Genomic DNA, 15,158 nt, shown 5'->3' with positions numbered 1-15,158 from the left:
GTTTTGCCAGGCCGGATTTTTCAGAAATATCCGGGCCGGATTATCCGGGCCGGATATTTCGGAAATATCCGGCCCCCCGAAATCGGCTATGGACCAGAAGAAAAGCAGCTCTGGATAGGGGCCGGATTTTTGGCCGGATTTTGACCAGGTTTTGTCCCTGAGGCCGGATAATCCGCCCCCCGGATAATCCGGCCCTTACTTAGGCCGGATTATCCGGCCCTGTTTTTGCCCAACGGCTTGATTTTATACCCCCCTTCTTCCTCCTTGGGCTCTGGCTTCTCTCACTCTCTCTCTCCTCCATTGTTGAACTAGAGAAGCTTGCTCTATCTCTCAATCCCTGCATGATTCTTGCCCCCATTTGAGGGAAAAGAGAGAGGAGATCTAGATCTACATTTCTATCAATCAAATCCATCTCTTTGTGAGTGGAACTCTCTAGATCTTGATCTTGGTGTTCTTTGTGAATTCCTTTGTTCTTCCTCTCTTATTCCCCCAATAGCTTTTGTAGCTTTGTTGGAATTTGAGAGAGAAGGACTTGAGCATCTTTGTGGTGTTCTTGCCATTGCATTTGGTGCATCGGTTTGAGTTCTCCACGGTGATTCGTGGTGGTGAAAGCAAGAAGGTTGTTACTCTTGGGTTGTTGGAACCCTAGACGGATTCTAGGCCTTTGTGGCGGTTTGTTGGGAGCCTCCAATTAAGTTCTGGATGTGTGCCCCAATCTTTGTGTAAGGCCCGGTTTCCGCCTCGAAGGAAATCCCTTAGTGGAACCGTGACCTAGGCCTTTGTGGCGAGGGTCACCGGAGATTTAGGTGAGGCGCCTTCGTGGTGTTCGGTGTGTGGTGTGAGTACCGCATCTTGGGGTGAGGCCTTTGTGGCGTTGGTGTGCATCGAGCAACCACACCTCAAGGTGAGCCTCTTGTGGCGTTCGGGAGCACTAAGCCACCGCACCTCTCCAACGGAGATTAGCACTCGCAAGAATGTGAACTTCGGGATAAATCTCCGTCTCCCGCGTGCCTCGGTTATCTCTATACCCGAGCTATTTACTTATGCACTTTACCTTGTGATAACTATCGTGCTTGAAGTTATATATATCTTGGTATCACATGCTTGCTTGTATTGATTAGCATAAGTTGTTGGTGCACTTAGGTGAACCTTTGCTTAGAATAAGTTGTTGGTGCACATAGGTGAACCATAGTATATAGGCTTTGGGCTTGACAAAGTAAACGCTAGTTTTATTCCGCATTTGTTAAGCCCATCTCGTAAAAGTTTTAAACCGCATATTCACCCCCCCCCCCCCCTCTAGGCGACATCCGTATCCTTTCAACTCATCAACAAACTAATGCGTTCTTTTAGGAGTTTAATAATATTGATAATATATGTGTGTGTGTGTGTATATATATATATACATCTCTTGGCAGATCGCTTTAGAGCATACCGGCATAACAAATATCCAGAGAGAGGTTTCGAGAGGGCATCGAAGCGCATCTCTACCCTCTAAATATGTTTTGATGATTAATGCGGAGCATTACGGACCCTGCCAAATATTGCAAAGAAGTCAACTACGTGTTTACGAAGAATAATGTTCTTTGAAAGGAGAACAATGATGTGTACATGAAGAGTATGTAATTTCATGAGAGTTTAAGTGATTTGATAATCTCTTTGAGTAAAAGGGGTTATTTTAATATTATTAAGACTCATTTTACATTTATTTAACTATAGTTTACTAACTATATTTATCTGGTCTCTCTAGGGCTCAATCTACTAAACGTTAGGTTAGAGCTCAGTAGGCGCCTACTTCTTCTCCAGCGCCGGTGTGCCCCCGCCTCCACCGCTCTCCGGACCGCCGACCTGCCCGCTCGTGGCTGCCGCTCTGCCGCGACGCCTCGCCGCCCCGCGCGCCCCATCAAAGCTCCTCCTCCGCCTCGGCTACCCCTCTAAGCCCCGCCCCATTCTCCGGCGCCGGCACCCCGTACCCCAAACCCCAAGGTCCATCCTCGCCGTCGATGTCTCCGCCGTGGCCAGCCACGCCGTCACCGGCTTTGGCTCGGCGAACGTTCATGTTCCCCTGCCCCCTCCCTCCTCCCGCTCGGTGTGTGCAAGGTAGAAGATGACCGCACGAATCTTGGCGCGACTCAACGGCTGCAGATTCTATTGAGCTCTAAGGTAAATCTCAGTTTACTAAGAATTAGCAAAACCAATATTTATTGCCAGAAAATTGCTAAGAGGCAGAAGAGTTCGTTAGCAAAACCGGTAAGTAGGAAAAAATTGGTTGCAAATTAAGCTATATATTACCATAATCCACCTTATAAGTTCAAACGGACACTAGAACTGCTCTACTAGGAATGGCTCCATCCTTGCTAAAGTATAGTTCATATGAGTTTTTGTCAGAAGTCAAACGATACAAAGTTTGACCAAGTATATAGAAAAAATTATCAGCATCGTACTCCCTTCTTGTATATACACACATTTTATCGGCTTTGTGCCTTAAATATTTGTGTACATTATTCAAACGTGTAATATATGTGACACTAGATATAAGGTAGGAGATTTGTGTACATTTCCTAACATGGGTGGCTGCATAGTAGGAGATTTGAAGCCAACGGAGCGTCATAGTAGTTGGCTTTTATCTTTTTTTATCGCATTTTGATGGCTACTAGACTTCAGAACGGCTGTGTGCATCCTGGTTATGCAGAGGTTGGGTGTAATACTTAAAACTTTTTTGAGTAATAAAGCACCCCTTATCGAAAAAAAGATATAAGGTAGGGAGCCGTGGCGAAGCACGGGTATTCCACTAGTTATGTTAAAGCCACCTCAGGCTCGGCCGTGGACGGCAGATTTGCCAACCATGGGAGGAGCTTCTCATGCACGAGGTCCGGCCGATCATCGTGCGGGCAGTGGCCGACTCCCTCCAGCATGTGGAGCCTCACGTTCGGAAGCTCGGAGGGGAGCCCGGAGAAGTACTTCCCCACGGGCCCGTCGATCGGGGTGAAAGGATCCTGGTCTCCCCATAGAACCAAGACCGGGATCTTGATCTCGGGCATCAGTGCGATCGGGCTAGGACCTGGCGGGCCTGTCACAGTTGACACGAATGCGTCGAGAGCACCTTCGGTATCAGCTGGACCTCTTATGATCTGTACAGGAATTTGACAAGCATCAGACATCCTTTGCCAGTCAAAAGTAGTGTTTGTATTTTATCTCTGCTGAAATGCACTCGAGAATTAGCTGATAGTTTAAGATATATAAGCACATTACCTCGACTAATTCATCATCCACGGCGTCTTTGTTTCCATAGACAGACAGTAGGATGTCCTTCAGGTTCTGCCTGTTTCAGCTCAGCAGTAAGTACACATCACCATGTAAATCAACCGATTAGACTGGGTTAAAAACAGTGTAGTGACATGCCTTTCTTTTACACGCCCGAATAGTGCTGATGCTATGCTCTTTTGTTTCAGCAGAAAGTCAATTAGCCAAAGCAGAGGCAAGAGCAACTTGATCCTCCAGTCATCAACTATTGCCTTGTTGTTCATCCCACCTGAGCAATTCAGTAGAACAAGACCACGGACAAGATCTCTGGTAGAATCTGTTGTTCAGCATTGGAAAAACAATGTTATCATTTCTGAGTCAGATGAAATCCTATAAACATTAACAGCCTGTGTATATCTAAGCTTGGTGCTGGAGCAGTGAGCGGATTGAAATGGTTAAAGTTAGCATCTGCCTGGTTATAAAGACCACCATCTGAAGATTTAGAAGTAGGTACTCCTGCACCTACTCTATCGTGTCAGCAAGTAATTGCCGACAGCAAATCATTCTTCAGAAACAGCTACATAACTAAAGTAGTTTGAAGTAAATTTCTTCAATTTAGCAACCACCTCATATTGAACATGAAGACCACAAGAGCTACACAATAGCTTATCCCTAGGCATCGTTGTGACCAGACCAGAACCGTAAACTATGAAAAAATGCGGTAAGAAGAGCTAGCGCTTCTTGCCAGGATGTGTCTAACCTGAGGCAGCAATGACACAAGCAAGGCTTCCCACAGAGTTGCCAACGAGCACAGTGGGCCTCTTGACGACCTCGTCCAAGAAATCCAGGATCAACTGCTTGGCACAAGAAGACACCCAATTACATTTATGGAAACTTCACCAGGAAGAGCTCAATTAACACGCCATGATCTGCTGTTAGCTACTAGCAACAAAACCCAGGACTCACCTCTGCCCATGTTTCCATAGTGTAAGAAAATCCGGCAGGCTTGTCTGACGCCCCGAACCCGAGCAGATCAATCGCATATACCGTGTTGGATTCAGACAACACTCCAATGTTCCTGAAAAGAAATGTTGAGTAAACATTTGTGAGGTATCTGGCTGGTTCATCGATCGAGCATACTGCGTGCACACCCGATTGCATACAGTATGCGCTCGTTTTTTGTTGCGCAGCGCAAACATCGCCGGCCCTGATCAGGCTCGATCGGCTCTTGCTCACCTGCGCCAGTGCGCGACGGAGGCGCCGAAGCCGTGGACGAGCAGCACGGGCGGGCCTTCCCCTCTGACCAGGTAGTTCACGCGCATCCCTCTCCATGTCCATGTGGTGCAGCTCCGGGACAGCTCCTCTAGCGACGACGAGCTGGCGGCCGGGACCGCGCCGCTGCCACTTGAGGCGTGCCGGAGAGCGCGTGCGCCTCTGGGGCGACCATGGGCAGGAGGCGACGACGAGGACGGGAAGGTGAGCGAGGAGGAACGGCGGTGGTGGAGGAGCAGAGTTCTTGGAGTTGCGGAGGAGGCGGTGGTGGAGGAGAAGACACGGTGGTGGTGGGCAGCGAGTGCGGCCATATCCACCGCGGCCTCGTCTACTCTACTCCCAGTGGTCACCGGTTAGTTGTGTCCCGTATGTTTTTGGCGCCGTCGATCGAATATGCACTTGAGATTTGTGACTTTTCGCTCGGTTTTCCTTTGCCGTGGTAGGCAGTGGACTCAGCTTATACTTGGTGGAGATTTTGGTGCACGTCCTGCCACGATATCCTCGTTATGTAAACTTTTTGTCCGGCCTTTGATGACTGATGAGGTGACTAAAGCTTGCTACAGAGATTCAAATTTGGGCAATGTCTAGGATGACATACTCAATGATCTTAATTTTAGAATTCCCCTGGTCTTCGATTGAGGATGACAATTGGATAATTACGCTTTGGCCAAATCATATGAAGTTAGTGTCGGTGTTTGCTCTTTGTATGTTATTTTTGTATTGATTTTCTTAGTATTTAACAGTTAACATCATGTATATATTGTGTGCCCTATGTTGGGCATTCTTTTCTTTTTGACACAAAACACCCTAGGGTGTTTTATCATATCTGAGAAAGTTTAAGGAATGCAACGCAATCTAGGGGTAGGACAGATGTCTCGAACATTACAAAGAAGCCTCTGCACAAAAAAAGAAAATGCAAAGAAGTCCACACATGACACCGTCTTCAACCTTCCTTCTTCTCCATTGCACTTCCTCTTTGCATATCCATAGAGGTAAACCACGGAAGGAAGACAAAAGCTCATCAACTTCCAGCAAGTTTGCCCAAGTTGTCGCCACCATGGGCTTTGAAAACCCGCAAGAGCTAGAGGGCATGATTTTAACATCGACATTGGTGTGTGTGTGGGTGGGGGGGGGGGGTGTCTTATTCTCTGTTGGCCAATCTCAAAGTTGAGAACCAAAGCTTGTTTAACCCAAAGGTAATTAAATAACGTGTGGAAATATTTTTTTATTATTCCCCTTTTTTGAAAGATTGGGGAGGGCTTCAAAATGATGAAGACAAAAAAATGATATAGCATACAAGGAGCTGAAAGGTGTCGTCAATGAGGAGGGGCGTGAGGAGCGCTGTTATTCCCTACCTTGTTTGTGCAATTTTGGAGCTTTGAATACTCGGAGTATAAGTAATTATAAAGTGTTATGTAGCTGACAAATGTTGTGGTGCTTTTGCAATATGCTTTCTAGAGTGTTTAACTAGGTAGTTCGCGCTCGTGGGGGTCTGAAAGAAGAAGGGTTTGTATGTTCTTGGGTTATTGGTTTGGTTAATGGCTAGTTTGTAGATGTTAGCCTCTGCCTTGTACTTCCGTTCATGTTTTATGTTTTGCTTCTAGGGCTGTGAGCAATAAGAACTTCGTTTCCTTATCTTTCAGCAGCGAAACTCAAAGCTTTTCAACCTTCGTTTGAAATAAAAGTTTTTGAGCCATGATTCACATGTGTTTTACTTTTAAGTTCTACTAGTTGTTCTATTCCGTGTACTATTCGGTACCAATGTAGAAGGTGCGTGTTAAAGCCAGCTCCATGTAGTTAGGTAGAAAGTCCTGTACTGATATTTTGTTTTCATATTCTTGTATTTTGTTGTCATATTCTAAAATGAGCAGGTTTCAACTAGCATCTACATAAAAAAAATCCAATATAGGGATTATAAAGCCTACATAAAAATAAAAATAGACACGTTTTTTTGTTAGGGTTTTGCCAGGACTTTAAACGGTCTAAATGGGAATTAATTTCACGAATCACCGCATTGTAACCCAACAACATAGAAAAAGAAACAAGGAAACAAAAGCACATGACTGCACCCAACGTATAGGAAAAAAATTAGGAAGAAAACATGTCAAACATAGAACACACGAAAAAGTTACGAGTTCAGACAAAAATCACTAAACACATAGTCCCAAAGTCTCTGGATTTTTTTTTTGGCTTGTTCCCCTAAAATCAGGTCTCTAGTTTGTACACATCTATTTCTCTTAATACGAGTCCAATATAGGTTGTATGAAGTCTACATAAAACTCAAAATAGACACATTTTTTTGTTAAGGTTTGCCCGGGCTCTAAACGGTCTAAATAGGAACAAATCTCATGAATCACTGCATTGTAACCCAACAACATAGCAAAAGAAGCAAGGAAACAAAAGCACATGGCTACACTCAACTGTATAGCAAAAACATTTGGAAGAAAACATGTCAAACATAAAACACACGAAAAAGTTATGAGTTTCGACAAAAAGGCCTTTGGAGATTTTCTCTAAAAAAAAGTTTGTGAATTTTTTTTTGGCTTGTTCCACTAAAATCTAGTTTGTACACATCTAGTATTCTCTTAACACGAGTCCAATATAGGGTTTATGACGTCTACGTAAAACTAAAAATAGACATATTTTTTTGTTAGGGTTTGTCCGGATTCTAAACGGTCTAAATTGGAACAAATTTCACGAATCACTGCATTGTAACCCGACAACATAACAAAAGAAGCAAGGAAACAAAAGCACATGGCTGCACTCAACCGTATAACAAAAAGAAATAGGAAGAAAACATGTTAAACATAAAGCACACGAAAAAGTTATGAGTTTAGATAGAAAGCACTAACACATAGTCTGAAAGTCTCTGGAGCTTTTCTCTAAAAAAGAGTCTCGGTTTTTTTTTTTTTGGCTTGTTCCCCTAAAAATCAGGTTTTTAGATTGTATACATATATCTGGTTTTCTCTTAAATAATGAAACGGTAGCGCTTGTGCTGTTTTCTCAAGGAAAAAAAAAGAGTCCAAGAAATACAAGAGATTTTCTTCAAGAGAAAGGAAAAGGTCCAACAAAATTGACTTGACGCGAGTAGATATGATGACGATAATCCCATAAAGCCAAGAGATACGATGACACATGCCCTGGCCACGCCACTTCCGAAACCAAAATCTCAAATCCTCCCGAAAACGAACGCGAAATCCTTGCCGAAAATAAAAACCTCACCACTTCTGCGACTGCGCGACCCTGTCTCTCTGTCCTCTCCACCTCCTCCTGCTCGCCCGCCTCCACCCTCTCGTTCCCGCCGCCGCCGCCGCCTCCTCCTCCTCGCCGGAACCCTAAATGGACGCCGGTGCCGGCGCCGGCGCCGGCGCGCCCTACGCCTCCCGCACGGCGGAGGAGGTCTTCCGCGACTTCCGCGGCCGCCGCGCCGGCATGATCAAGGCCCTCACCCACGGTACCCGCCGCCCTTCTCCCTCCGCCTATTCCCCGCCTCCCGGATTTCCCCCGGCCGGCCGCTCGCCCCGACGTCGCTGACGTGCCTTCTCTGTTTGCTTGGTTGGTGTTTTTTTTTTTGCAGAAGTCGACAAGTTCTACCAGCTCTGCGACCCCGGTGAGTACGCTCGATCTCCCCTGCTGTAGGGTTTCGCGCCGCCCAGCCTGCCGCCGCTGCTAGGTCCGGGCCGTTACGTTGCTCCCCTGGGAATTCCGGACCTGATTTTGTTGAATTTTGCGCTGCCTGGAGCTCCGCGACGCTCTCGTAGCTTCGCAGCTTCCGTCAATGCGGCGATGAACTGGGGCGTTTGCGTGGGATTGGAACTATAGGCTAGAACGAAATACGGTTTACTAGTTTCTTATCTTAGCTCGGAATCTTCGAGTTGGTGGTACTTTGTGGTTACTGCTGGGTTGTTGGCTCTTTCAGAATTTGACGGTAGCCAGCCAGCCATCATTGCGAGGTGGAGGAATTTGAAAAAAAAAAAAAGGTGCTGGGGAGCTTTGAATTAGTGATGTACTCCTCTATCTGTTGTGTATTGTCTCTTTGTCGGTTTGCTCCTTTTGTAGCTTTTTCCTCCATAAATGCAGTCTAGGTTCACGGGCTCATAGTCTCATAGTACGTATTGGTGAAACCATTAATCTCTGGAGTAGGTGCTGTTGCACCATAGGGTTGGGTGAGAGGTGTGAGGCTACTTTATTTATCTGTTTTGTCTAATATTGTAATGAAGGCTATCTCTGTTTGGCCATTGCACTGAACTGAGGAAATTCTGCAAGTGCTACTCGTACAGAATTGGATGTATCTACTAATTCTGTTTATTTGAACAGAAAAGGAGAACCTGTGCCTTTATGGGTTTCCTAATGAAACGTGGGAAGTGACCTTGCCAGCTGAGGAAGTTCCCCCGGAGATTCCTGAACCAGCGCTAGGAATCAACTTTGCAAGGGATGGCATGAACGAGAAGGATTGGTTGGCGCTAGTTGCTGTTCACAGCGATTCCTGGTTACTGGCTGTTTCGTTCTACTTCGCAGCACGGTTTGGGTTTGACAAAGAGGCGAGGTAATGATTCCATTAAACCTTCGCAGTCTCTTCAAACAAGAATATATGTATCCATAGCTTCACGTCCTTCGTTCGTCATTCCCTTACTAGTTTCATCTACAATTCCGTTAGTCCTTGATCAGGGGATATGCAATAGGCGTTACAGTTTTCCCCATTGGTAGCTTTTGCTTTTCTTATTAAGATATTATTTATTCTCCTTTATTAATTTTTTACTTGTTTGGACTACCCTCTCTTAAATATATCTTCCTATAAAAAAACTTTGGTAGGAGATCTTTGTTTTAATGGTTTCTTCCATGTGCTGGTTTTCTCATTCTGAAAAAGGAACTGAGTGCATGCCCATATGCTCTTAATGGTATCAAAACAGAACACGCGTTTGGAATTATTAACATCAGACAATGTCTGGGAACACTAGAACACTTACTGTAGCATATAGTCCGAGCTATGAGCATTTTGGTTGTTAAGTTTCTTGTGCAGGACTACAATTGAATTCCACTGTTTTGAGGCCACTATGGTCTGTGAGGAGTCAACTTTCTTAAACATTGACCACTATTATACATCAAACTATCTAAAGTAGCCATGTAAAAATGTTTTTTTCAGCTTTGTTGAAATAGCCTCAAGAATAAGTATTAAGAATATCAATCACACGCACAACCTGGATACTGTCATGTCTGGAATAACATACATTCTATTGCTAGTGAAGTTCAAAACAAAATAAAGTTAAAGCCATTGAATTCTAGCACCAACTGTATACATAAGGCAGACTGGCCTGGGTTGGACTGGATTCAAATGAAGTTAGTCCCACCTCACGAGTATTTATCCAGATAGTCTAAGGCCTTGTTCGGTTAATCCCCTTGTCAAGTGGATTGAAGTGGATTGGAGGGTATTAGGGGGTATTTTGACGTAGATGGGATTTATCACTTCCAATACATTCCAATCCCGGTGAATTTGTAATAAGCTGAACAAGATTATCACCCTGAACATCATATCCTGGACTTGTAGCTTGATGCTTTGGAAAACATTGTGGTAGGAGCTGGGGTTGTACCGTGTCTAGGGCGTAGATTGTAGGGGAAGGAGGAAAGCGGGCGCGGCCGAGGAGGAGGTCGCCGGCGACAGGGCGCCGTGGCGGCAGGCAAGGCGGCGGCGGCTAGGGTTAGGAGAGAGACCCACTCCTTTGGGAGTCGGCAATAATGATATGATTATTGCTTGCTTGTTCACGTCTGATTACAACTAGTATTTATGAGCTGAAAAGAGATAAAATAAATGGGCTAAGCCCCTAATTGGGCCCACGGTTGGGCCCCCTCCTAGTATATGACAGGCTGGTCATAACACATTGACTTCTGCCTCAAACTAGTTTTCTTGTGTTTAGGTGGGAATAAAGTGGTTCCATTGCTCGCAATTTATTTGGAATCTTGCAAGATTATGTAATAATTAGGCAACATGCTAACTGACAGCTATCTCAGAATGTAATAAACTTTCACATTCTGATGAACCCTGGACTGGCTTTTTCTTTCATAGTGAAAACAAACATGATAGACTTTGAAGTTTTTCTTATTAGTATTCTAGACGAGTGGTATAATTCCAGATTGAATCATATAGTTAAGATTGGGTTGTGCAATTATCTTTGCCAGCATAAGTTGTAAATGCCAGATTGATTTGGAAATGACACGAGGATGTTGTATCTGCAAAGAAAGGTGCAGATAGTATCAGTATGGCAATTTATGTTTTTCAAACATGATATTGCATACTATGTTGCAGATCTAGTTCTCCAAAGTCCCCTGTTTTCCTTCAGTACTTGAGAACTTTGATACATTTGCGTCAACATGATTTTAGAACATTAGAAATTTATAGTTAAGAAAAGGTTTGGTTTGAATTGTTGAAAACTAGAGTACAAAGATGTAAAACAAACACAGATGATTATAATCCGAGTTTTAAAACAAAAAACATCTTGTTAGCAAATAAGATTCGAGATGCAAGAAGAAAATGCTGCAATGACTCATATCCTCGTGAAGTTGACTTAAACTCTAAAAGCTGAATGCTACATAACTGGAGTGCCTCGCGCAACAGGAACTTCAACATCAGGACATATCTAAAATGGCCTCTTATATTCAATACTAAGAAAGTTACGAGATTAACACGAAAAGTATTAAAGTACTTAGTGACTGGGTGGATGTTAGACTTTATGAGGATATGAAAGAATGTATCAAAGCCTAGATATCTCCTAAGCCTAATTTTGTGATTATGGGCCACTATACTTGTCGCGGGTCCTCATTGATGAGTTATTCACTATTCAGATAGGTATGGCTTGCCAGGCAAAATTAGCTGGGTGCAACTTTAGGCTTCATTATTTGTTCAAGTTCAAGAACCCTGTGTCAAAAGGCAAAATTGGTCAAATCCCAGGACTGATTGAACTGTATTTCAGCATCCAAAGTTGGAGTAAATTTGAATGCTATTATGGGTAAATTGCCTAACAGTTATTACTGGGCTACTTCTGTTTGATATTGGTGTGTTCCACTCCATGCGCAGAATTATTTGGGGCCAGCATGGGCCCTGCCCCCAGCCAACAAGAAATAATTGTTCAACAGCTACTATGTAGGGAAATTTGTCAGAGAATTACTTAATGAGCCCCTGCACCTGCAGTGTTCAAAAGCCCACGAATTGCCACTTGCTGCCATCCCTACCAGCCAGAGAAGCCACCAGTTCACTTGTCCACTGTCCAACAGTCCAAATTTGACTGATGCCTTCCCTACCAGCCAGAGAAGCCACCAGTTCACTTGTCCACTGTCTAACAGTCCAAACTAGACTGATTCCCTACCAGCCAGAGAAGCCACCAGTTCACTTGTCCACTGTCCAACAATCCAAACTTGACTGAATTTTATTTCCTCACTACAGGTTTTACCATATAAGACTTATGGTAGTTTGATAGTTTCAATACGTTGAATTGTGATTTGTCCCCTCATAGTAGGGAAATTTGTTCACTCAAGCTCTGCCACTGTTCCACCTGATATTTTGTCACTGTTTTTGCAATTTGCATGGCATAAGGATGTTGCAAGAGTTAGTGACTCCTTAGGTGCAGTATTTTTTTTGTTTGTTTTATGTTGATGGTAGTTAGTTAATTCTGATGTCAGCCTGTATTTTGTGGAAATGTGCAGAAGTCATTTGTGGAAATATAACAAATATCGGGGGCCAAGAAAATAAATGAACCATATCAATTTCGTAGGTTATGTAGCTTGCTTGAATTGATCTACTTCCTTTATGTTGTTCTACACAACTACGCCAATGTCATGTATCTCTTTGATCTACTCCCTCCGTTCCATATTAGTTTTCGCTGATTTGGATGTATCTAGAGTCTAGACACATTGTGTGTATAAATACATCTGAATCTGTGACAACTAATATGGAATGCAGGTAGTATTTGTTATTTTATAACCAAAATTGCTGTAGTATTTATTATTTTGATACTTTAGTTTGATTTTATGTTGGGTGGACAACATCCATACTACTGAATTAATTTTGGAAGAAGCTTAATTTGCTACTCTATGGATCCTAGCTATCGTGTATTATATGTCTCTGGCGATCATAGTTGTTTTTCCTATTAAGGTAAAATCCTTGTTGTCAATGACCTAAAAGTATGATCTCTGTAGCACCTAACCTCATGCAATTACAACCTCAAAGGGAAAACCTTATGCTCTTCGCGCTCAGCCATAAACAAACTAAGCTGCATCCGCAGGTGATTATGTCCGGTTTGAGGCTCCCACTTCCCGCTATAAATCAGATGGTTTCATGTACCTCAAGAGGGACTGGTATTCATAGGGATGAATGAAATTTAGGTGGTTTCGATGAAATATATCTAGGTGATGATCCAGTATCAGGAAAATTTCTGAACATGAAAATACACAACAGAAAGCAAAACCATTAAGGTGGCAGAACAAACCACAAACTGTGGTTATTGCTATACACCAGAAAGGTGACGATGGTACCTGGATTGGGCCCTCTGCACCAGAAACTAAACCTTGATTGAATCTAGCTAAGGTTGTTGTCTCCTTAGCTCTTGGTGATTTTGCCAAGGTTGCATGGATATATTATTTCAACTTATTCCTGTATGCATAATATGCAACAACAACAGCCTTTATTCCCAAACAACACATGGATAGCAAGCTTCCACGCGGCTCTTTCCATGGCTAGTTCTTTGGTGATACTCCAGTCCTTAAGATCTCTCTTTACGGACTCCTCCCCATGTCATGTGTGGTCTACCCCGTCCTCTCTTGACATTATCAGCACGCTTTAGCCGTCCACTATGCACTGGAGATTCTGGAGGCCTGCGCTGAATATGCCCAAACCATCTTAGACGATGTTGGACAAGCTTCTCTGCAATCGGTGCTACCCCAACTCTATCTCGTATATCATCATTCCGGACTCGGTCCTTCCTCGTGTGGCCACACATCCATCTCAACATGCGCATCTCCACCACACCTAACTGTTGAACATGTATGCATAATAGGCAACGGATTTTTTTAAGATAAGTAATGAAACTACTTGTGCAAGAACTATCCATATTATTGTGCATAAAACAGTGGCACTTATTGTGCTCTTACTGGGAGTTTGGGATACTGCAGAACTATCCATTTATGATCTGAAGTGTCCTTGAGTGAACTATAGACCTCTTATCTGCTAATGGAAGGTCGTGCTCCTATCGGTTTGTTTTAAAAAAATTGAAATATAGATGATTTTGTTGTTTCTGCCAACTAATACCACTGAAGTCCAAATAGATTTTTTTGATGAGTATCAGCAAATTGATCTTGACATTTAGTTGTGCCATTCAGTGGGGTTAGACTAAACTCTCCGTCGGAGAAACATGAAGCTTCAGTGCAATTTACCTTTGGGTGTTTGACAATCTGTGCTAATTAATGATATCGATGTACTGCCAGTTCAGTAAAAAAATGTTTCCTGGTTCCGTGGGTGTTTGACAACCTGTGCTGTGTTTTATCTCATACGCAGGCGACGACTTTTCAACATGATAAATAACCTGCCTACCATATTTGAAGTTGTGACCGGGGCTGCAAAGAAGCAAACCAAGGAGAAGCCCCCCAACAATACACACAAGAGCAATAAGCCAAGCATGAAAATGGTAAGTGAGACAGCTTTTTATGTGACATTTGCATCATAAGACGTCACTAATCACATTCTGTTTTGTAGCCATCAAGGCCCGAGTCCCATTCCAAGGCCCCAAAGATGCTAGCGCCCCCGAAGGATGAAGATGAGAGCGGCGAGGAGTATGGAGAAGAGGAGGAGGAGCGCGACAACACCTTGTGCGGGACCTGTGGAACAAACGATGGCAAGGATGAGTTCTGGATCTGCTGCGATAACTGCGAGCGGTGGTACCATGGGAAGTGTGTCAAGATCACGCCTGCTCGTGCGGAGCATATCAAGCACTACAAGTGCCCAGACTGCAGTAACAAGAGGGCAAGGGCGTAACGCCGACAAGCACCGGCAGGACCCGGAATGGAACAACCAGCACCAGCGCCAATTCCAAATCATCAGTGCCTGCAGATATGGCCTAGCCTTCTAGCTCGTAGACTTTCTTTCCGTTTCAACCGAACACTGTTAATTCACTCTTGACCCTGCAGTTCATGTTGCTCTTGACACTTGAGTTGTGTTTAAACCGTTGGTCGGTGTAGTAATTACCAGCTTCGATCTCTTCAGCGGATGTGTCAAAGACGTTCTTCAACTGAAAGGACCCGAAAGCTGACCATTGTTTCGGTCGTTGTTAGCCTCGTTCCAGGGTCATTGCTCAAAGGCATAGACAGTTTGTAGCAATCAAAATGTGTTCAATTGTAGACTTGTCTTGCTGTCTAATAGCTGCCACTATTCCGGCTCGAGTGCGCCGACGACGGCCACACAGCTGCGTCTGTCCGGTTCGCCGCTGCGGAGGCCACCATGCCTGCTACAACCGCACCTCCTCCGATTCTGGCCATCTTCTTCGCCATCGGGAGTAACCCATGACTCTCAACGGCAGCGCCTTCCCCTTCTCAATGATGAGCATATTTGTGGTGACGATCAGCTGCCCGGACCTGGCCTAGTTCGTGTGGCCGCCGTGCTGCCA

The 15,158-nt window shown here is 44.1% G+C and overlaps 2 protein-coding genes across 2 annotated transcripts; one reads left to right on the top strand and one right to left on the bottom strand.

Moving 5' to 3' along the window:
- Positions 1-2,681: 2,681 nt before the first annotated feature.
- LOC127313410 (uncharacterized) lies at positions 2,682-4,909 on the bottom strand. The gene is made up of 6 exons (XM_051343918.2): positions 4,477-4,909; positions 4,207-4,318; positions 4,001-4,094; positions 3,396-3,577; positions 3,250-3,315; positions 2,682-3,128 (listed from the first exon to the last, which is right to left on the bottom strand). The coding sequence occupies exons 1-6, from the start codon at positions 4,821-4,823 to the stop codon at positions 2,793-2,795; spliced, it is 1,137 nt and encodes a 378-aa protein (XP_051199878.1). The 5' UTR covers positions 4,824-4,909; the 3' UTR covers positions 2,682-2,792.
- A 2,756-nt stretch (positions 4,910-7,665) lies between these two features.
- Positions 7,666-14,757, top strand: LOC127313419 (PHD finger protein ALFIN-LIKE 5). Its single transcript, XM_051343928.2, has 5 exons — positions 7,666-7,966; positions 8,090-8,122; positions 8,830-9,058; positions 14,054-14,183; positions 14,252-14,757. Exons 1-5 carry the CDS (start codon positions 7,852-7,854, stop codon positions 14,528-14,530), a joined length of 786 nt encoding a protein of 261 aa, XP_051199888.1. The 5' UTR covers positions 7,666-7,851; the 3' UTR covers positions 14,531-14,757.
- Positions 14,758-15,158: the final 401 nt, after the last annotated feature.

The sequence above is a fragment of the Lolium perenne genome, chromosome 1, assembly GCF_019359855.2.
Source record: "Lolium perenne isolate Kyuss_39 chromosome 1, Kyuss_2.0, whole genome shotgun sequence".
Lineage (NCBI taxonomy): Eukaryota > Viridiplantae > Streptophyta > Magnoliopsida > Poales > Poaceae > Lolium > Lolium perenne.
Note: the sequence above shows the minus strand (reverse complement) of the source record. Positions and strands in the feature narration are given on the sequence as shown.